Consider the following 23,454-nt stretch of genomic DNA (forward strand, 5'->3'; position numbering starts at 1 on the left):
GATGCTTTTATTATGAATTCGTCTGACGTTACAGTCAGTCGCTGACCCAATGCCATTCACTTCATTGTTGCGGTTGAAGGCCTGCCTGTGAGCTATCCTCTGTCAATGAGGCCAGTGAAGAAAAGCCATTACCTACAGCCACCGTTTAATCTCTATTTGTCCAACAAATGCACTCTTCGATTTTTTTTAAACTGTAAAGTTCTCCCCCAACTTTTGCAGGCAGAAGACGGGTGCACTGTAACAAAACAAGGGGGTCGGCATGTTTCTAACATTCTGAGGTGTTAAGGCATTTTCACACTATAGGTTCCTCTGTTCCATTTTGGTGGATTCTTGTTACTTTGTATTAATATTTCCACTGGAATTCTGTACCATCCTGGAAATCATTAAAAGGACAATTTGTACTGAGGAAGTGTGTCTTTGTCCAGGTGTGTTCAGGCAGAAAGCGAGGGGAATTAAAAAAAAAAAAAAAAAAATCCTACTTAGTCAAATGTAAAGGTGCAAGTAATTTTTGCCTCCCTGGACTTCCATAATGAAGGTGAAGACGTGTCCATGTGAGTTGAAAATATTTAAATTTGAGCTTGAAATTAGCGCCCAAACCAGGGCTGCCACACACTAAGTGCATAGCTAGCTAGCTACAGCTAATGTCGGCACAGTTAGCACATAGACTGCACAACGGTTTAGCAGCAAAATGTCCACAAATAAAGACAGGTAAACCTGCAGGGGTTTTTTCCCCCCAAACACACCTTCAAGACACTGGAAAGATGACGCGGTTGTAAAGGTTGACCAGACTTTTAAAATCTTAAAAATCTAAAAACTTAAGGTAAATTTAGCATCTTTTTCCCGGACCTGTCAACCACATCTCAGGGTCTTAGTAAGTGGACCTCCAAGTTAAAGGACTATTGATAAATTAGTTTTGTGGCATATGTGGGGAGCGGAACAAGCTGTAAAACACAACATTCCCATAATAACGTTAGCGTGATGATATGTGTTAGCGAACTAGCTAATTTTCCCATCCAGCAGACACAAAGCAACGTTAGCATTCAACTGGGGTCACGTTTCTGGCCTTCGCTCTCCTTTTAGCTCCGTTCTGGAAAAATGTCTGCATCTATAATAACTGTAAATATCTATATTTAGGACTCTTTAGCTGCTAAATGCTCCACTATGTTCTCCAGCTAGTTGCTAACTGTGTCCGCTGTCACATTACACAGTCACTAAACATAAAAATATGGATAAGTGCAGCTTTACGGTCAAGAACGTACGACATTACAAAAGAGACTCCATTCCGTTTGATCCAAATGTTATATTTGTCAATGCTCAATACATTCTACAGCACAGAGCCAACACAAGCACACCTGCATACTTTACACTTTCACGTGATAAAAAGTGTCGTCGATACTCAGACCGACAGGCGCAGCTTTTAAAATTTCAGCAGAATCAACACGACTTACTGAGAAGCTTCGTTTTCACTCCAGTCAAAATACTTCTTTTTTTTTCTCCCCTCTTAAATCATTTATTCATGTATGTACAAATCTATCAAGAGCAACGTTGGGAAAAAAATAAAATAAAAATCTGTAATTTCCTTGAATCACATATCATGGCAGAAACCCTGGAGGGAAAGACGACTGGACAGACAGTGGAGAATTGTTTTCCAGTAAGGCTACGAGAGCGTTCGTCATTTAAACAAACAAACAAACAAAAAACTACACAGTCCCTTCAACCACCTTGAGTTTTGAACATACTGACGGTGTTCCGACAGGAAAAACAGATTGTCATGGAACGGTTCTGTTGGCAATGAGGGCTCAGGAGAGTTATTCAGCATTGTTCAGTCACAGATACTGACGAGAGAAAATGTCTATCCATTCTTTCATTCTTGTTACTGATTGCACACATCAAATTCATTTGAACTGTAGATTTAAACTTTTGACTCAAAAATCTGCCGACAGGTTATCCCCCCCCCCCCCCCCCCCCCCCCCCCCCGTTATTCCTTACACGGTCCTTTTCATGCGAGAAACTGTACATTTACTACTTTTTCCTCTTTTAAAACATTCTTCGTAATATATTAACATTCATTCCTGTGTGTGACGTTCACATTTTCAACCATTGTTTGAACATGAAAGTAATAACTAAATTAAAAACGAATAAAATCATCACGTAATACTGTTCAATGTGGGAGTTTGAGAATGTTCTGAATGTGAACATGTCTTTCATACATAAAAACAAAATCCAGAGACCGGACACAGGGCAGGACAGACGAGTCTGAAGGAGACGGACCTGATGATGATGATGATGATGATGGTGTCATTTACAAGTTGCTGAACAGTTCGTTCCTCTTGCTCCAGTCCATGGACGGGGCTTTCTTGGCGGCTCTTTTCTGACGGGCTCTTTCTTTGGCCTGGGCCAGCGACAGGCCCAGACCCAGGCTGTCGACAGCCGGGGACGGCTCCGGGGCCCTCTCAACCTGGACACACACACACACACACACACACACACACACACCATGTTTACTTGGGTCACCTTTGGGGCCATTACATAGACTTACATTAATTTCCTGGAGACTTGCCTTAACTCTCCCGTCCCAATTGCGGACGCGGCTTGGGCAAGCTGACCCCAATTAGTCTGAAATGTGTCCCTGAAGGTAGCCTAAGTCGGAGACGCATCCTTCCATCCATCATTTTCAGAGGACATTACACGACACTAAGTTTAAACTAGGTCTTCACCCTAAAAACGTAATGATTTACTTTGTGGGAACTTGCATTTTGTCCCCAAAAGAAAATCAGTCCCCACAATGTGACTGTGTTTACAGATTTATGTCCCCCACAACATGAGTGACACACGTCAACACACGTTCACAGATTGTACATTAACCTTGCCCAAACACCTGAATTACATGTCAGATTCTCTCCGGCGAGAAAAAGGACTTATACACTGTTTACAACACTCTCTTGATTGAAATTATGAGCCGATAGTCTATTAATCGATTCCTCGATCTACAGGAAAATATTTGGCCAACTACCATCAATTGATAGTTCAAGTAATTTGTCGAGGGAATACGCCAAAACATTTCCTCAAGTGACGAAATTGTGACTTTTTGTCTTGAAATAGTTCAACTTTATTCTCAAGTCTCAGACCTTGTGGCCTCAACGCTCGGTCAAAGGGTTGCTGGATTCAGCTCAATGCAATTTCAGGTCCTCCCCCCCCCCCCCCCCCGTGTCCAATCATATCCTGATTTAGACCAGACATGTGACGGTGCTCCGGCACACATTTATTGGGTGAGCACCTTTCTGTCTATGGCCGTAAGCTTGATGCCATAAGCCTGGGCAGCTATGTTTGGGGTCAATGAACAACCACTGACCACCAAATGAAAGGGGTATTACATATAATCGAAATAAAGCTGCCATGCCTGTGCCCTCTGCATCATTATTGGGCCAGAGGAACAACAGTCAGGGGGTGGGACAAAGAGACCTATTGATCGACGAGTGTATAAATGTGTGCATGTGCTCAGCGCATCTCAGAGTTTTATCAATACAAACAAAAAAAGGCGCTGAAGTGTTTGCATGAAGTAAACATGCGGTTGCAGTACCTCTGGAGGGGGGGTGCTGGTGGTCGCTGCCGGCAGGGAGGCGCTGGAGGAGGCGCTGGAGGAGGCACTGGAGGAGGCCGAGCTCACGGGCGCTTTGGGCTTCGCCTCCGCTGCTCCCTGCCAAACAAAGCAAACAGTTTCAACACTGAAAGACTCCTTGGCCTTGCTGACAATGAAAAAAAGGGTCTCTCTGTCGGTCCTCCAAGACTTTGGGTAACTGGATTTGATGGACCCTGGGATTCCATTGGGTACTTAAAAACAGCAGTTGATAAACTTGAAAATTGAGTGCATCAGTGTTGTTGTTTTTTTTTGCTTGCTTTAACTAGAATCATCTTGGCACTGAGCGCCACAAACAAAACGATATTCACCTCGTGGATGCAGACACCTCAGAGACGGATATCTCAAAACCTGGACTTCTACAACTGAAACGGTCTGCAGGGGCTGGAAACGTTCTGTAACGTGGACGGTTGTTTCGGTGTTGTCCAGCAGGGGGCAGCAGAGCCCCGTGCTGAGCCGCTTGAATCACATTCCCACCACTCACTTATTAAAAAAGCGGAGGCTCGGCGTCAGCACTAATCTTTGTGCGCAGGACGGACAAACTGGTTGAAATATTGTCCACGGTCTCCAAGTGCACCTGATCTCCCTGATCTACGGCGACGTCGCTTCATGTGTGGATGAAAATTGGCATCCAACTCGTAAGCAGGTGCTCTCCTAAAAATAAACCCGGGCCTCTGGAAGTGGCTTTGGGACAAATGCTGCAAAACACAGGAGCCCTGCGGCGACGTTTCCTCCCTGCTGGAGGAGGACTTTCATTCAGACTCTCCTCTCGTAATGGACGCTCTATGAGTCTGGGAGTGTTTTATGCAAGTGGTCGGTCTGTTGCTATGTTGTGTGGATATAATAGGTCAGTGTACAAACTGACAGTGGCAGTAGAAGTTGTCCAATGGAGCCTATTAGCTCAAATCAACTCATTTCAGTCAGCTGCGGAATGTTTCTCAGCTTCTGTAACTGATGGTGAAGCCGACTCAGCCGTTTATATGGTCAACTGACACACACACACACACACACACACACACACACACACACACACACACACACACACACACACACGTATACAGGTCAGAGGTCGTCGTGAGTTATGTAATTGCTGGTGAATGAGTGCTTGTTCTTGCTGCAGCAGAGTATAATCCGCCTGCATGTGCGAGTGTGTGAACGGCGCTCGTTAGTCCGCTCATTAGCATAATCCCCGACTCGCCCCACGAGAGTTAAAGCCACTTCAATCCCATGATCCTCCGGGACACCGAAGAAAGAGAGAGAGAGAGAGAGAGAGAGAGAGAGAGACAGAGAGGAAGGGGAAAGACACACTGGTGAGCTCTTGTTGCCATGGTGAAGGGTCAGTCGCTATGTCACCAGAGGGGCCAATCCACTTTTCCCATGTTGTGAGAGTGTGTGTGTGTGTGTGTGTGTGTGTGTGTGTGGAGAGGATGTGTTTACTTTTGATAAACTCGCCCTGCTGTGGCTGTGGAATAACACACCAACTCACTGGCTTGCTGATTAAAGGGGCATTCCACCAATTTTGCACAACAGTTACAGACTGGGACCAGCATCAAAATATGAGTAGTTACTGGTCAGACGCAGGTCTGTATGTGTGTGCTTGTGTGTTTAGAGTTTTACAGTGCAGTCCTGACGGGAGACGCATGAAGACAGCCAGAGTGCTTCACACAACACTGTCCAGAGCTCCTAATCTGCTACCAGGAATGTCCAGAGAGGATCAGTGGGGCTTTTCCAGGCCACTATCTGTAAGCGTGTGTGTGCGTGTGCAGTGGTCCTCACCTCCTCCTCCCCTGATGCTCTCTCCGACGCTGGCTCAGGAAGACGTCCTGCAGGGCGAAAAGAAGACATACAATAAACGACCTTTTTAACACCGTAATGGAATGCAATGACATGCGATTTTGCTGATTCTGCCAGGTTCCAGATACTAAAGCAGCCGACTTTTACGAAGCCAAACGCGATTGGTGTGTGTGTGTGTGTGTCGCACCAGTGACGTGCTCCTCGGCGGGCAGGACGTCGCACTGCTTGAAGAATTCTTCGGTCTCGGCGTCGACCACCAGCAGCGTGGTCTCGTCTCCTCCTGCTTTGATGGCTGCCACCACATCCGAGTGCTGCATGCCAATCACCGACACTCCATTGACCTGAGAGAGGACGGGGGGGGGGGGGGGGGGATTCGTTATTGTCACGTCGTATTGCAGTTTAAGGGCGGATTGATTCATTGGATAAGTTTCAACAGTCTGCTACGTCGTTTTCATTTCATTTGTGGGACATGACACATGCAAAAGCAGTGGTACGGTCCTTTAACCACCATTATGAAAATAGCTAAAAAAGATATTTATTAAACTTTAATAACATTTCATTACATACAGTTTTATTTCACAACGCTCCTTTTCAAACGTCTGTATAATATCATGGCGTGTTTCCAAATCACACTTTTATGCCACAGAAGACATTTTGACATGTGACAGTAGAAGAAGCACAGGTGTAAATGATAACATGAATAATGGCCAAATTCCATTTAGCTGCTTCAGTTTCCGGGGTATTGTTCATGGCTAGCTGGGACACCTGAATGATGTTGTTAGTAACACCTGTGCTCCACCTGCTATGACGAGTGAAAATGAAAAAAGGACTACGTCCCCCAACCTCTCTTGGCAAGCTTAATAACTGCTACCAAATTTAGCCAGTTAGCTCCTGTTAGCGAAGAACGACAACCATACCAAAGTAATTATGAATGCTAAGACTAGCTCTCTAACTCTCTTTATAGACCCCATTTCTGTTCGTAAACATTATGACTATTTTTGAGGGCGGAGCTAACGCTAGCTAGCAGGTTTTGTTGGCTTGTTTTTTTTCTTAACAATGGCTGAAGAAAATAGGAGTTTCTCTGAATATGTACAGTCACTCGCTTGGTGAACATTAACATTGACCAATGGGGCCAGATTGGCCAACCCGAACACACTCACTCAGTGAGTTAGCTAACACGCTAGAAGAGTTAGCGTAACGAGAGAAATCACCTATTCCTCAGAGTTCCCCAATTTCTGATTAGGTGGACACACCTTTATACCGTTATCCATACCTGCAACAGACAACGCGTTATTTAACCTTACGTGATATGAATTGTGAGCTACAAACACAATCGCCTCATTTCGTCTTATTGCGCTTAACCATAGTTGTCTTTGTTTTTTGGGGTGTTTTTTTTTTTTGACTGGCAGTGGCAGCTCGTATGTGATAAATATTTAAATTTGGAGCCATTACTCCTTCGGTTCTGGCACCCAACAACACAGCAAGAGGATACTTTCAGGAGGTTATGTAGCCTGCTACTCTGAAGTGATTCGTTTTTCCTTTGTTTTGCCTTGTAATCATGACATCTGCACTAAAAGGGTCTATTTAGCTTGTTAAATAAAGGGAACGTGCTACCTACCTAGTCAGCTAAGTGTTGAGGGAAGCAACTAGCAACTAGATCACGACTGCTAATATAACACACTCTGTAGTTTAGTCAATAGTGAGCAGTAAATTGAGATTTTGGACACTTCCTAATCATCGTCATTTTGCGTCATCACTGACGGGTCTACAATGGTCATTTTAACATCTATAAAAATGTGACGCATTGCTTTGTGGGTTTGGGGCTCTGCTTGTTTGTTACATTGTTGGAATATTTGGAGGGTGCAACAGATGGAAATACTCCAATCACTTGGATCTTATTGAGCCAAAGGATGATAAGAATGTTGGACATAAACTGTAGAGAAGTAGAAGAAGAAGTAATGAATGGAACGAAACCTGACAGATGAGTAACGGTATCGGTGATGTGAAAATGTTTGGCAGCGCCGTTTTATTACAGGGCGGGGTATACAAGCATACTCCCCGAGTTGGAACTAATCAAGCATCCAGGGAGAGACGTCGCTGAGGAATTCCTGTGGGAGGAAGATCCGCGGTGGGAATGCCGTCAGGAATCTCTCGGCCTCCCCGACTCCCACGCTGGCTGCGAACATTGGACCGGTGGTACAGAACGCTCCGCTATATTCTTCTCTAGTGACCCGACCTCCACAGAACATTCATTACATTCTGAGCGTTTGGTTTCCCGAAATCCACCTCTTACACCTCCACCACGACCTGTTTAGAGCTTCTCTCTCGATGTTAATACAGCATGCACAGTTGTGGTGTTACTTCGTTTACACCATCCTTGCACCCATCCCCCCCTCCCCCCTTCTCTCCTGCACGTGAGAGGCCCTGCAGACTGTTTGAGCAGACACAGTAAGTGGATTAACTCGGACCCTGCCATGTTGTTGTCTCACACACAGTGAGGGAGAAAATTCTGATTTCTGCTTCAGACACACACCATAAAAAAACACACACACACACACGAGCATGTAGATGAACACACACGCAAAAACATATGCATATTACAGCTTCATACACTCTCCATTTAATAATAACAACCTAATACCTCTCAGGATTTCAGCTTCCTGTTTGCCCACTAATGTAATAGGATTACAGCTGATTCAGATCCAAACAAAATAAAACACACACACACAATCTCACCAATCAGGAACAATGTGAAAAAGTCTGACCGACTGTGTGTGTGTGTGTGTGTGTGTGTGTGCGTGTGTGTGCGTGTACACGTGTCTGCGTACCTGGACGATCTTGTCCTGCGCTCTGAGGCCGGCTCTCTGTGCTGGGGAGTCTTCATCCACAGCTCTGATGAACTGGCCTGGTTTGGACTTCTCACTGTGCAGGTTGAAGCCGTAGCCGCTGGCCCCCTTCTTCAGGTGGCAGAGACGAGGCCGCAGCCCGCCTCTCTCCTCCTGCACACACACACACACACACACACACACACACACACACACACACACACACACACACACACACACACACACACACACACACACACACACACACACACACACACACACACACACACACACGAGACAATCAACAGCTCATTAAAAAAGGAGTGCTCAGTAATATTTTACTGCCACTCTGTGTTAAATAGCAATAATACACAGTGTCATCTGGGCTCCGACTTCATTTGTGTAGCTGATTAATGCCATTCAGACTTTCTGAAGAGCCTCTAGTGAGCACGGCTCTGTGTATTTCCTGGGAATACTCATCACTTCCAGAGTCCCTGAAATGCCCCTCTCCGCCCGGAAAAACAAAAAGAAAAACAGACATTGTGACTTTTTGAGTCATAATTATGAGACAGAATTTTAACTCATTGAGTCAATAGTATACGTAAATTACAATGAAGAGATATTACAGATGAAGCGATGGTAAGTTAATCAAATCACAACAACGACTACACAGCAGGGAGACAGCTCAAGAACCTCGGGACCATGTTTGATTGGAAGAAGGGACGGGACATACGCTACTTAATGGCTGCTTTCAACCCGCGCAATGTAAACACAACGTGGTGCAATTAATCTGCCTTCGATTTCTCCAATGCAGGCCGCTTTCCAGATGTGGCTTGCGTCAATCTGAGATTCCGCACCAATACGTACGTCACATAACTTCCCTATTTACATACTGTACGTGTGGTACATGATGTAATACATTGAATGAATCTTTTGTTATGACACGATCTACGTGGAGATCACACGTGCAGTTAGAGCGCTGTTGAACTGACGCCGCGAGCGGCTTCTTTATTAAACGATTGTCGAATGGGGTCAGCGCCATAAAAAGAAAAAAAAAAGGTGTTGTCATGTTACAAAACTTTTGTTGCAGACAATCAAGATCAGTTTTACAATTCTCTCCTTAATCTAACTGTGAACATTTGACATATTGTCCAGTCTGGGGATGTGCGGCAGACAATGTGGAAGCCAATTTTATGCATGTCAAAATTCAGAGATACTGCTAAACTAACTCATTTTGACTTTAAACTCTGCAATAGAAATGGTCCGCCAGTGCAGACATTGGAATTTTAGCTTATTGTGATGTAATTTCTTTGGAATATCTTCAAATGCTTCATGTCCCTAGAATCTGTGCAACCTAAGCTACAAGAAGTGCAAGTCAATGTACCATAATAAAAGGTATTGAAATTGTGTCATAAATAGAGAAAATACTAAAATCGGTTCTGTGTTTTTTCGTCAAATTTTGCAAAATAAACACACAGAACATACTGATGCAAAAGATTTCTAAATGTAGAAACATCAACAGAATATTAACACTCCATAAGTTATTTGAACTATGTGCAATTCTAAGTTTCCCAATATCTCTCCGACTTTCCTATCAACCTTCTTCTCTGCTTCCCTCCTCTGGCATCACGTTGTGCGCCGCACGTAACGTAAAAATGGCGTCATCATGAGCGCACAACGTGATAAACGCTCAAGACAGAAGCATTAGCTGTCTGCCGCAAAAAGAATGCGCGCTCTAGCCGTTATGGTTTTAGTTTTAGATCGATTTGAACAGGATTGTGCAAACAACGACCCGCCGCGTTATTCACCTTATGTAACGTAGCGTAAAATGATAGCTTTCTGACGCAAATGAATGAATGTTCTAGCCATTATTGTTTTTATTTTAGATCCATTTAAACATGTCCATTTTCAAAGGGTTAAAAGTTAAAATTTCGATTTACTCTCTTGCAACCTTCATTTAAAAATTAAAATGTCTTTTCTTGCTGGCGCATGGCTTCCACAGCCAAGCCTCCCAGCCCTTTTACAGCTAATGTGTGAATGAAGCGGCAACAGTAGTGAACATCTGAGGCGCCGTTTTTATATATTAAAAAAAAAAAAAAAAGTTCCTCCACCGCCAGTTGCACTTCCATCACTTGATAAAACCGCAGCTATCTGTGCAACCTCCTCGGCTATCAGCAGCTATCTGCAAGCCAGCCGCTGCCATGTGACCATTCAAGATCAACTGCTGCAACCTCAGCATTCGCTCGGTGCAGGCGCGCCCCCCTCAGCCGCTTTGCAAAGTGGATTACGCATCGATCCGGGGGGTTTATATGAAGTCGGGTTGGTTGATGATTGCTGAAGGTTTCTGAGCGAGTCAATGGGATCTTGGGAGGACTTGAGGTGAGGCGACGGTCAGGTTGAACCTTTGGACGGAATCGCACGTTTATGACAAAGCCCACATAACCAGTGGCTGTTAATGATGATGATAAGGATGATATAACAGGTTGGGTGCAAAGTACGCTACTGGAATGCTGTACACTACAATTTTCTCATCTTGCAGGCAGAGTTATATACCTCCTTCTGGGCCAGGGGGTTTATGTATACATACCTAAAAATACATCTACAGATACGCATCACTGTCCATCCTGGCTGCAGCAAATCATGTTGCAATCTTTCATGTAATCTGTGGCATTTACTGCGAGAAGACCTCTGTTCCCTTATCACAACCTTTAAGGCAGAGCCTCCTGTCAGGCAACATAGGTTCCACCCTAAAATGGCACCAAGCCTGGGAAGAAATGCCCTCTTAAAGCTTCGCTAACCAATATTGTATGTATGTGAAAGGTCTCACTTCTACTGATAAACCCACAAACAGCCATCACCTGACTCTGCAGTTCCCCTCAGCTCTACAGGGTCTCGCCGTTCTCATCGACCTCGTTCACAGCAGTAAAAACCCACTGTACACGACCTGCTCAGCACCAAACCACACACACAGTTAGCGACTAGCCGGTGAACACGGAACAGTCATTAGATATTAGACTTGCAGTGCATTCATCGGGTGGCCCCAAGCACGACTCCAAACAAAAAACTGTATATTCTTGTTGTTGTTGTGTTCATCCGCTGCCACCAAGTGGCCAAAAATACCAAATTAATGCAGCTTTAAGGATAAACTCAGCGACCGAAAGTCCCTTCCGTTAGCTTATCTGTGTGTGAGTTCAAACACTAGTAGCCGGCCAATCATACACACAAATATGAAGCAAACACACAAAAAGCACTTTCTTTTGAAGTGATGGTCAATGCATATCATCGAAATACACCAAGGATTATTTCCAAACTTTATTGTAGCTTAATGGAGTGTCAGGCTAAAACCACTTTCTATGTAAAATTTAGGTGGGAAAAGGAGTTGAATGTCATGATTTCAGAAGAAGAGTGGTACCATATGTGTGTCACGCTACAGACATCTACAAATTCACTTAAGTGGAGAGAATTCAATTGGAAAAAATTGTATATGTTTTTTTATTACGCCTAACATAACAAGCAAACGAATTCAAACACAACAAACGTGCCAATTCTGGGAAAGACTGAAGTCAGTATTGGGTGAGGTATTAGGATATACAATCCCCAAGAAGTGTTCCTGTTGAAGAATGACCTGTTCTCTCAGAGTGAAAGAAGATGTGTTTAACAGAAAATGGGAAAAATGGATTAAGGTTTACAAATAGGGACATTGGCACTGTATAATTTTATTGATAATAATGTAAATTGTACAATGATTTAATAAGAAAATACCAGCAAACTATGTATGAACTGTAACCCCCCCTTCACAACATGTTTCACTGTTTGTTTGTTTTGTTGTTGTTGTTGTTGTTGTTTGTATATATAGGTAAAAAGACAATAAAAATTTAACTGAGAAAAAAAGAAAAGTAAGTCACCTCGGCCCAGAGAAAGTGTTTTTTAAATGTTCTTTTCCATTTTCTTTTAAGTTATTATTTACTTATCTGTATATATATATATATATATTTATTTTTTCCTAACAGCAAAATCACAATTCTTCTCATTGTGTACATGTTTTTACCAATGTAAACGCCTGTTTCCCCAATGCACATGAATTTAAGTTTGAATTTAAAGAAGAATCTCCGGAAAGAGCGCAGCACTGCTTGGGTTTATTGGTGTTTGTCGTCACTGACCACCGTTGACTAAACAGGTACAGACATTTCAAGCTCTCGTAACAACACTCTAACATCTAACAGAAAAGGGACGTTCAGACATTAGAGGATCGGACAAAACACTTTGCTTAAAGCGGACCATCTCACAGATCCAGCATGGCTACTGACGGGTGTTTCAACCCGTCGTGTAAGGTGAACAGGTTCCATGTAATCCATTTACTGCGCCGTAGGGGAGGAGAGGATCTGCCTGTGGCACGGGTGACCAGAGATAGATCGCCCTTTGGTTATCTCTCTCTGCAAATACCAGTGAATCTATATGAAATGAGAAGACGACCCTGGGAGTATGTATGTGTGGCAGAGACACGCAAGACACAGACGTCTCCTTTGTTACCATCTACATAAATCTCTCTACCACGATCATAATGCGTGCATTTCAAGTGAAATTTGAGTGCTACTTTCTTACCCCCCCCCCCGTCTCTTTCAAAGCATGCACAGGAAAACCACAGTATCAGCAGAGCCGCGCACAGCAAGACAGTGCAGCGACAGTAAGTGCTGTACGATAATGACGCCACTGGGTAAAGTCCGGCAAAGAGTCTTTTTAACATGCTGGCATTGATACAATTTACAATGTTTGTTGCTAAAGAGACCCCACACACTCCTACAAGCTCATCTGAAGTATCTACACAGTATGTATGACATGTGACTGGCCAGCAATAATAATAATAATATGATACCCTAATGATCCCTGCAGTGAAAGTTGGGAGCAGCGCAGAATTCATCTGCAAATACCAATCTGAGGGGTATGCCACTTGGTATGCAATGTGTTGTCATATATGTGTGTGTGACAACAGTTTGACACTGTAGAGCTCAAAGGAATGCTGATACGTCTCAGCCCTCAACACAGTCTGACAGGACTGAGTCGGAGCCCATTATAAAAACTACAATCACACTCAACACTTCCGGGCTAAGCTTAACGGACAGGTTTTGGCTGCTTGTGGATAGATTTATATCAGTCTCTGTCTGATTCACTGTGGTATTGCGGCGTGTTCCCGACGTGACACACGTGTGATCGGTCTCTTTCATCCCTGGTATACATGACAACAGGACGAGAAAGCGCCTGTCAGTGCAGTCAGGCCTGCGGGCTGCGCTCTCTCTACCCACATCAACAACAGGCTCACTTTAAGTCCCATTAAAATGCCTGCAACCTTTTTTTTTTCTTCTCGTCCTCGTACACCTTAAACATAAGCTCATTTTAATTTTGTAGAAAATTAAAAGAAATACATTTAACGTTAGCATTTCAAGTTAAATATTTATCTGTAGATCTGCAGAGCACCTGAGGTCAAAGGTCAACTACAGAGTAACCAGAAAATACAATTCCTGTTGCAGAGATCTGGCTGCAGGCTCAGTGGATGACACTTTGTACCAACATAACACCTGGTTTGCGATCTGCCACAAGCAGCCACACTGCGAATGCAGGATTAGCCTAGTTTCAGTGTGATGGTATAAAAGGCAGCCATTGTAAACATTCCCTCAGCTTGTTGAATATCAAAGGTTAATGGTTTTACAGCTCGCTGCAGTTAAACATCAGATCCTGTGCTCCAACTCGGTATCTCATAATAAGGGGTTGACTTGTTGGGAGGACCTTGACCTGAGGGTGAAACGCTAAACAGAGTGTGACGTGAAACCTTTACGACCATCTCTGGGCACAACTCCACTGAGAGAAAAGAAAAGCTACGCCCCAAACATGTTCATGATTCATCAAGATGTCCCATGTCTATGAACTGAGCCACACTGAACCACCCTTACAGGTTTGTCAGAGTGCTGCATGCCTTGTGACACTCTTGAACCTTACAGCCCCTCTCACGCCAGCCTCTTGAAATAATCTACTCAAAAGAGGAGTCCAGGCACTGCAGTCCACAGTACACCTCAACGGCAGATGTTGTGCAATGGACTTATAACAGTTCCTCCAATTTACTCCTCACTGCTTTTCAGTTCTTGTATTGGATTTATTGTCATTATTATTATTATTTGTGGGACAAAATGACCCCAACTCAAGGTCCACTTACCAGCTTTTTGGGAGCTTTCAACCACATCATATGGTCGAGCCAGTTCCATTTGCTGATGAAGACCATGAGATGTTGCTGAAAGCTCTGAAAAAGCTAGTAGGTGGACCTTGACGCAAAAATAATAATCTTGTCAGTAAATAAATGCAAAATCAATTGAAAAATGAGTGAGGTCCGGCAGCACACGGATCTGTTCAATGACCAAGTACTTTAATCTATCACTTGTTGCGGTAACATAATTACTTTTAGGATTAAAAAAAACGTTACCATTGTGTAACACAAATAAAAAACAGGCAGGCAGCCAGCCTCATTCTGACTCATTTTCTGTAGTAAAAAGCCCCAACAAAGCATGCTGGTACACTACTCTGCCTCTTGTAACCGCTAGAACCCATTTCCATGACAGTATTACATGTATAGTCTTGCAGATAGTAGTTGTTGCAGTAAATAAATCATGTTGAGTAAAGCGGCCAGTTGTATTTTGGTGTGTGACGTCCAATCTGTCCAAACTGATTAGCCATATACCGACTGGTGAACGTGGTAACATGTAGCTTTGTGTTTATTGCTTGAGGAAGTTATGAGATTACATAATACACAGAACTGCCACTGCATCTAGCGTTATGGTTGTCATTAACTGGCTGAGACAAAAACAAACAATGTAGCTTCAGCACTACAGCAGCTCGCTACAGGCACAGGAAGTGGTTTCCTCGTTGGCTCCACCCCGACAGCTAACAGCTCGTAAGCTGACAGAGGAACCTGCTGCGTGTGAGTGAAACTTGTATGTTTGTATTGTGTGTGTGTGTGTGGCTATGAAATATGCAACTGAAAAATCTATTTAAGATTCATATATAAACATACACGTATGTATATATATGTATTAGAAAGAGTGCAACAAAGATGTGATAGGAACAGAATAAGAATTACAGATCTGTCTTCTATAAATCTATAGAGAAAAACATGGGAGAATGTATGGTGTCAAATTGAGCTCAGTGGAGTGCAACGGGGAAAAAGCCACCCACCCAGTACTGTACCAGTAATGTACTGCAGTCCTAATGTTGGCAAGTTAAGTTAGCAAGCATCTTGCTAATGTTAATTGCAAATAACTTCACAGATTGCAGACTCCCTCTCATTGGCTCTTGTGGTCTTGTGGTATGAAACGATGAGTCTGGGAGCAGTTTGGGAGGTTTAAGACTGGATCTGTAAACCCCTCCCCGCTACCAGATAATCTGGGCTGAACATTGGTACCGACCAAGGTCCCAGACCAGATTTCTCCTCTGATTGTCAGGAGGGGTGAATCTGGGATCAATCGGCCCACGACTCCTGTAGTCTGAGCCCGGCTTAAGGAGGAGCTGGTGGGTGTGGTTGAGACGTAGGACGTCTGGGGTACCTTGCTTTGCCTCCTGCCACCCAGACCTGGGTAAGCAGCTGCAAATGGATGGTTTACATAATATTCTTTTCAAATTTAGCTTCACAAAACTTAATTTGACGCCATAACAGAGTGTATGAAAGGGACTGGTGGCAAACATTTTCTGCATCAACTGTCCACTTCAGAACATCTTGTATTTCTACTTTCCCCACGCCTCGTCTCTATGCATATAATCATCTCAAAATCGGTTTGGTCATGCTGAATTCTCAATTTAGCAACTGCTGACTGATCAGAGTTGAAGTGCAAAGCTCGAGGACAAAGCCCTATTCCGTACAGTATGTAACATAGTATCAACGCAGTAAGAGTTTGAGAGATGGAGAGACCTCAAAGACACTTTCCTAATTGCTTGTACCAAATGTAATTATAATCCCTGTCATGCCACAAACACTGATTAAATCTTGACGGATCTGCAGGCTTTCACTGGAAAGCTTAACTTCACGGCCCCGTCAGAGGCCGAAGGCAACAAAGTGATCACAGCAGTGATGGCTCAAAGTCTCCTGTCATCTCAGCGTAAGAAGCGTGTCACTGGTTAACCTCAAGTGGAAAATGCTGAAACATGAATGGGATGGCAACATTTTCTCTATTGCTAAGAATAAAAAGGACAGCCCACAGGCATTTTTAGTATCTGTGTGTGTGTTTATTGAGACTATGTCACTAGGAAAACAGGGAGGCATTGAGGATCTAAGTCAGATGACGTCAACGGCACTTTTATGGAGTTTGTTTTGGATGGCAGCCCATATCAAGAAACATGTGATGGAAAGTTGCTCTGGCAGGCAATGCCATAAAGATTTGGTCTCAGTAAAACCTTTTTTTTTTCACTTTTCAAACAATCAGTGCTGTTAATGCTATGTTAAGTACAGGCTATAATGTAACTTCAGATAGGCACAGTTTATCAACAGCCTGGTACTGACTGGGGGAGTACCAGGAAGGGCTGCACAATCAGGTGTCCAGTCATCAGTGAACATGTGTCAGTTAATTTAAACGGCATCTCCACCAGATGACGACCTCTGCCTTCCTGCCTGCATCGTACGTGCGCGTACTTTCCGCACACACACGCTAATAATGATAATTATCTGATCACTGCTGAGAGGTCAATCCTCAGTCGGTAGGAAAAGGTCATTTACCAGGTGCAGTTGCTGCAATAGCATGGAAGGATATTCAACGAGCATGTTTGGCATTTTTTACTTAATAATGACTGTTAATCAATTATCAAAATAGGCAATTCACTTTCTTATTGACTAGAGCTGACCGGCCGATATTAGCTACTGTAGATATATAGGTATCGGGCATATACGCTGACCGATAAGTAAATTGCAGTACAAAAAACGCTGGAGATGCTTTGAGGTCATTTAGAAAGGATGTGGCCATCAGATAGTCTCTGCTCTAACATTCAGACATTTATTTATCATCTGTCCTTTTATCAAATGTCCCGCTCAGAATATATCTTGGTCACAATCATTTTAAAAAACAACCTTAAGGTGCTCTTATCGACTGTTAAAAATCCAGCATTGGTCAAGCTATATGGTCGACTAAGCTGTAAAACACTTTTCGATATGTTGAGTAATACACTGAGACAAAATATCATATGCACGGGGTGCAACGAACTGCAGACATTCTATCAGTGGAATAAACTTAAGCACCGGTGGAAATATTGAGTAACATGGCAGCAATACTGATTTATAGTGTTCACTACTCCTGACTCAATAAAGCACCAGATTAATTGTTCTACCCCAGGCTTATATGAGCTGGGTGATAAAATATGTTGTGAAACACTGAAGGAGAAATGCTCCCTTGGAAAGATGAGGGCTGCCTCAAGGCCTTTAGTCGGAGTCCGAGGATCAAAGTCTCAAGATCTTCTGTAGCGGCGAGTGGAAGCCAGCAGCACAAGGGCTGAAAACAGTGTAATGACTCTGTATCCTCTCCTAATGAGTAACCAGTGGATTGTTGGGAGTGAAATGGCACCAACTTATGTTATATTGAACCTTGCCTCAACACTTTCAACACCCATTAATTTCGGATTCCTTTTACTTGATCATTTGTTTGACATTTTCACATCAAGTGCAGAACAAATTGCCGTTTAATCCTGTGGCCCACACCCACACACACACACCCACACACACACACACACACACACACCCACACACACACACACACACACACACACACACACGTATTCTCACTTCTCTCCGGTCTTATTGACAGTGTGTGTTAAGTGAGGGTGTAGGTATTTCAGGGTCAGCATGGCCTCCCTTGTTGAGGCGTGAGAGTCCTCTCTCCTTTCCTCCCTGGCCCAGAAGCCTTTCTCTGCATGCAAACACTGCGGACAAAGCCTCTTTCTGCTGCTTGGGATTTCTATGGTGACCGATAGACGGCCCTCAGCCGCGGTGGAGGACCGAGTCGCTGGAGGCCAGGATGTTACCATAATATGATGGCATGCTCACTCAGTTCATGCTTCTATCTGCCAGGAAAAAAGCAATCTCTGAAGAATTAGATGTCCTAGTCTTTGTTAAGAGCATCACCATGAGCATTTTGCTTAATCTAGTGTGAAAAAAAAAAGTTTAGCGACTGAGCCGTGGGCTGCAATACCAAGTCTAACCAAAGACAATCATGTGAAAGGAACTATTGTTTGAAGCGTAACCACGATTGTGCTCAGCAGGGCTAGTTTCACGTCATCGTTGGCCAGCCCACTCAAGTGCATCCCACTAGGAAGCTGGTATCAGACCATCAGGCAGGCTCTGCCAAGTTTCCCATCAGGCAGGAATGTAGCTGGAGGTTTGCAGGTTAGCATCCCAGCCAGCCAGCCTATTCACTTGCTGGAGGTCAGAGTATTAGTGACAGGGCATGAGCCACCTACGTGGAAGGAGACAGAGACCTAAACATCCCATTTGTAAACAGCAGAACAGGGGCAAAATGTGCTTACGTGAAGATCCATACAGGTATAGGCAGAGGCGTGGACTTAAATCTGGTGACTTTAGACTTGACAACATCGAAAAAAGACCTGCAGCTTAACTTTGACAACAGATATAATTTGAATCTATCCAACAGTAGCCAATTATATTGCAAGGGAAGATGTGTTTGGAAGCGCACATTTGCAATTTGGATATAAAGACGAGTCTTTATGTCGCGGTCAACAGAAAAGAATGGAGAAGCAACAACTGCTAACTTTGTCCGACATTTGAGGCTGCACAAAGAAGGGGGTTGAGATGAGCATTAGCTAGCTCTTAGCCTAACGTTACCTGGGAGCTAGCTAAGTATTTCATATTTCGATGTGGTGGAAAGTCCCAGAAAGGGTGTCAAACTATTTACCAATAGATATTTAAGCATGAGGACTTACAATGTAATCCATGAAAGACACAGAATCACTACCAGTGCCTTCATGTTGTTTTATAGCTGATCCTTGACTCTTACCTACTGAGGGGGGCCAAGTCTTAAAATAGCCAAGTATCCCATTTGTATTTGTAAATCCGAAATAAAATTCTCAGATTCCCATTCTCAGAGCTAAACGCCAACACAATGAGGCTATTTTTACGTTGCTGTTACACAACATTTAAATCAGGGCCCAGGCTGGCTGGGCTTCTGGTTGAAACGGTTACATAGCCTACAAAAGCTTGCCATGTTTCCGACCATTTCAAAGAATAACCTTTCAAAATTGTTTCACAACGGACAACAAAAGCCTGGTCTTTCAAAGGAGGCCGGATTATGGTAATCCAAGGAAAGAAATGCACGTCAAAAAATTTTGATGTGGTGGAAGGTCTCAGAGGCCCAGACAGGGCGTCGAACCATTAGCATTGTTGTTAATCTAGCTCGTTTTGAGAGGACCGTCAACAAAGCTCGTTCAGGAGACCAGAAATTGCGACGCACCTTCATCCAACTCTAAAGTCTAAACACTCTTGGCGTGTGCAATAAAAGAAACATCTTTATCCCATTGTGTCCATTCATATCTCTCATAATCCAATCAGATGATAATAACAGCTCAAAAAAACAAGATGTGGACTACCTGGCATGTGACAAAACCTCTGGTCCGACAAGCCAAACCTGACGGGGAATTCAAGACGAGAAGCAGAGAGACTGACAGACATTGATGTGACAAAGACTCTGTTGAACAGGAATGAGTAGCGGCCTGGCATGTTTCACTGTGCTGTGTCACCTCTCCGCCTGAGCTTGTAGCCTTTTTGCTGGCACGGGAAGTGGCTACTTAATTGGGGATCTATTTCCACATAACCTTTGCAGCTCAGAGGCAGGGCTGGCCTCGGATCAGATGGGGACATGTGAGCCAGGGCCCACCGCTGTTTTGACTGATGAATATGGCAAGTTAGTCTGAGACCCAATGATAATGCGGTAATGTGGAATTAAATGTGTTGTGAACGAGCTGGTAAACCTCACATCGCAGTTTATGATTAGCCACTGACAGGCAGAGTTGGGCAAAATGTCAACATATACAGTGAGATGATATAAATTTGAGATTCTGCCATACTGCTTATACCGTGGTAGCTATCGTTTTAACATCTCTGGGTGTATTAGGGCGTTGTAAATGATGCAGCAATATGATTTTTGAATTCTGTATCAGGTATAAATAATAATTCTTGTTAGATTAGCCAAAAATATTTTGTCAACAAACTGTTTCTCAACTAAGAAACTACTTGTGGATAGAACGCAATGTAAGTGATGTACTTGGACCTTGAGTCGAGGGGGTTTCGTAACACATACTGATCCAAAGGCCAAAACTAAACTTCTACGTCTGGAAGTTTCTCAACTGATTTTCCAGAAGTGTGTACTATATCAGAACACTGTGTTTGTTGATAGGAAATCACAGGATCGGATGAGAGGACTTTGTCCATATCACCCACACTACTATTCACAGGACAGGGAGTTAACAGCTGACCTCTTGACCTGACAGTTTCCAGGGTGGGTTTAGTTTAGAGGGGATTTATTAAAGCCCAAAGAAAACCGGGATGACACCCATTTAGTCATTATTATGAGGCAACAGTATTTTTTTAAATATGTTTGCTCAAGAATACAATCTAATGGTACGACTAAGTGAAGTGTGCAGTAACGTAAGTAGAGTGAGGTGCTGTGCTTTACTGTACCTTGGTGCTGGAGCTGACACTCAGTCTCTCCGACCTCTCCGAGGAAGCATCCCCGTTCTCGCGCGGGAAAGGGGTGTGCTCCCTCGGGGTGCCGTTGCTCTGTGTGTCCCCGCGGTCTGAGTCGCTGTCCCCACCGGGCACGGGAATCCCGTCCGTGACGAATTCTTTCCGGCACTGCAGGTTGTGCTTCAGCAGCAGCTCGGCCGTGTCAGCGTCCACCACGATAAGCTCGAGTGGCCCGGCGGTGACCCGTATCCTGGCGACCACTTGCTGGTGGCTCTCCCCCTCCACGCTCTCCCCGTTCACGAACGCCAGGCGGTCGCCCGCGAGGAGTCCGGCCGCGGAGGCGGGAGTGTCGGGCTCCACGAGCCTGATAAACTGCCCGGTCTTGCCCTTCTCCCCGTGCAGGTGGAACCCGTAGCCGCTGGTTCCTTTCTCCAGCACACACAGCCTGGGTCGGAGGTTTGACATGTTGTTACTCTTCGGACCGACGGAAAACTTTTATCCTCACTATTCAAACCACGTCAAAGCCGTTAAAGACGGAGCCACGCAACAAGCATACGCTAAAAAAGCTGACACCTGTTGCGCACACTAACTTTGCTGGAACTTCACTTCCGCTGCACTGAGTCACAGTAAACTTTCCGCTGCTAATGTTGCGTTTTCACGCCTACCGCCTGGTGCACGGACCCTCCCCCCGTGAGCTGCTATTTCGCAGTCTACTTTTTCCACATCCAATCCGAAGCGTCCCGTGCTCAGCAATGAGATTAACGCGCGTCATCGGATTTTCAAAATAAAAGCTAATACTTCTCAGTATACATCGCAACTGTTAAGATTTCAGGGCCGTAGCCACCATGGAGGACACGGGGCCACGTCCCCTGAATCTCCTTGTCTGAGATTGTGGGTATCTAAACTACTACAGTTTACAACTGAAAGTTACAGAGTGTGTTTTAAAAGCAGGATACCAATGTCCTTTAGACTAAGTGCCCTTAAATTTGAAAATTTAAGAAATATATATGCTAAATGAGTAAATACAACAGTTGTTTTTCCTCATCAGAATTTATTCCTGGCAGAGACAGAGCAAAATTATCTGGGAGTGGAGGAGGGGAGGGGGGGGGTGGATGGATTTATGACCTCAGTATTTATATATATATGACCCTGACTAGCAACAATATTTTGGGTACCTCATTTTCTTTCCTTTGGTTACTGTTCTGCAGTGTTTGGAGTACCAATTCCTGCCTCATACAAGACTGACACTGCACAGGCTACTGTACATGATTTCTTACACTCGTGCATTTGCGCAGGACACATAACAGTATGTTGGGAAGTCATTGACAATAGGGAAAAGCACAGGTGTTACTCATAACATTTATTAGTTCAGTAGTATAAGTAGCTATGCAGTCAGGACATGCTGTGTTACTTTAGTTTGGTCTCCTGAATGTGTTCCACAGCCTCCTCCTCCTCCTGTTTGAGGAAGGAGGGGCTTGGAGATTAAATGTAATTGGGCAGGGTATTAAAACCTTCCATAGAGAGGGTTTGACCAGAGCTCTAGTTTTACAGTCTGGGAGGCAGATGACCTCTGCAGAAGTGGGTTGGATCTTCTGTTTTTGTTCTACGTGCTGCTACTGGATGTGATTTGTTGCTGCAGATGCTGCTCTCCTTTAGGCTGATGATTATTGACCTTGAAAACGAAGACAATCTTTTGAAAGATCATTAAGCGATCTTCACTATTTCGCCAACTTTCACCAACCAAACATTGCCGCACAATTTGGTCAAAGAAAGGTCGCGACTTCACATAACTTCTCAACATAGGAGAGCAAGCAGTATCTAGAAAATAGTGATGCCACATGTTATTACACGGCCTCCACAAAATGAGGTAACTGGACCATAAAAGCACTGAGAAACAACATCTCCCTCGCTGGAGTTGGTACAAGGTTGAAAACAAGGGGGAAGGTAAATTAATTTGAATCCACATTTTTAAAAGCTGCAACACTTTTTACGCTTTTGTTTTGAAGGCTAGACCTGCAGATGGGAAGTTTTGTTTCTATTTATTCTTGCAGCTTCATGACATAACAAACGTTGATTATGATCATGATTGTTTTTTGAGTGAAGCACAAAACCAGGCAAATAGAATTCAAGCATTGTTTGTCAGCTGGTTTGTGGTAATTTGATAGCTTACAACCTGTCTATCGCTCACACTCACACATGTACACACCCTTGTGGCTACTGTTAATCATGTGGTGGGTGACTGCAAGGGAGACTAGTGTCCATATAAAGTGTGCTCAGTTAAAAATAGTTTATTTCTTATGCAGCATACAACACGTCAAAGACAACTTTTGGCAGCATGGTCTGTCATCAAGGAACTGTTCAATATACACAAAGTCTGAATAATTTTAGATTATAAAGTGTGTCAGACCTGAGCTGTCCAAACTGAGTCAGGGCATCCATAAAGTAACTGACCAATATGAAATATTTGCAGAAGAGCATTG

The 23,454-nt window shown here is 43.9% G+C and overlaps 1 protein-coding gene across 1 annotated transcript; it reads right to left on the minus strand.

Moving 5' to 3' along the window:
* Positions 1–1,980: 1,980 nt before the first annotated feature.
* On the minus strand, positions 1,981–21,534 carry LOC139303413 (Na(+)/H(+) exchange regulatory cofactor NHE-RF1-like). The gene is made up of 6 exons (XM_070927226.1): positions 20,969–21,534; positions 8,260–8,430; positions 5,619–5,772; positions 5,414–5,460; positions 3,581–3,697; positions 1,981–2,458 (listed from the first exon to the last, which is right to left on the minus strand). Exons 1-6 carry the CDS (start codon positions 21,437–21,439, stop codon positions 2,303–2,305), a joined length of 1,116 nt encoding a protein of 371 aa, XP_070783327.1. The 5' UTR covers positions 21,440–21,534; the 3' UTR covers positions 1,981–2,302.
* Positions 21,535–23,454: the final 1,920 nt, after the last annotated feature.

The sequence above is a fragment of the Enoplosus armatus genome, chromosome 20 (genome assembly GCF_043641665.1).
Source record: "Enoplosus armatus isolate fEnoArm2 chromosome 20, fEnoArm2.hap1, whole genome shotgun sequence".
Classification (NCBI taxonomy): domain Eukaryota; kingdom Metazoa; phylum Chordata; class Actinopteri; order Centrarchiformes; family Enoplosidae; genus Enoplosus; species Enoplosus armatus.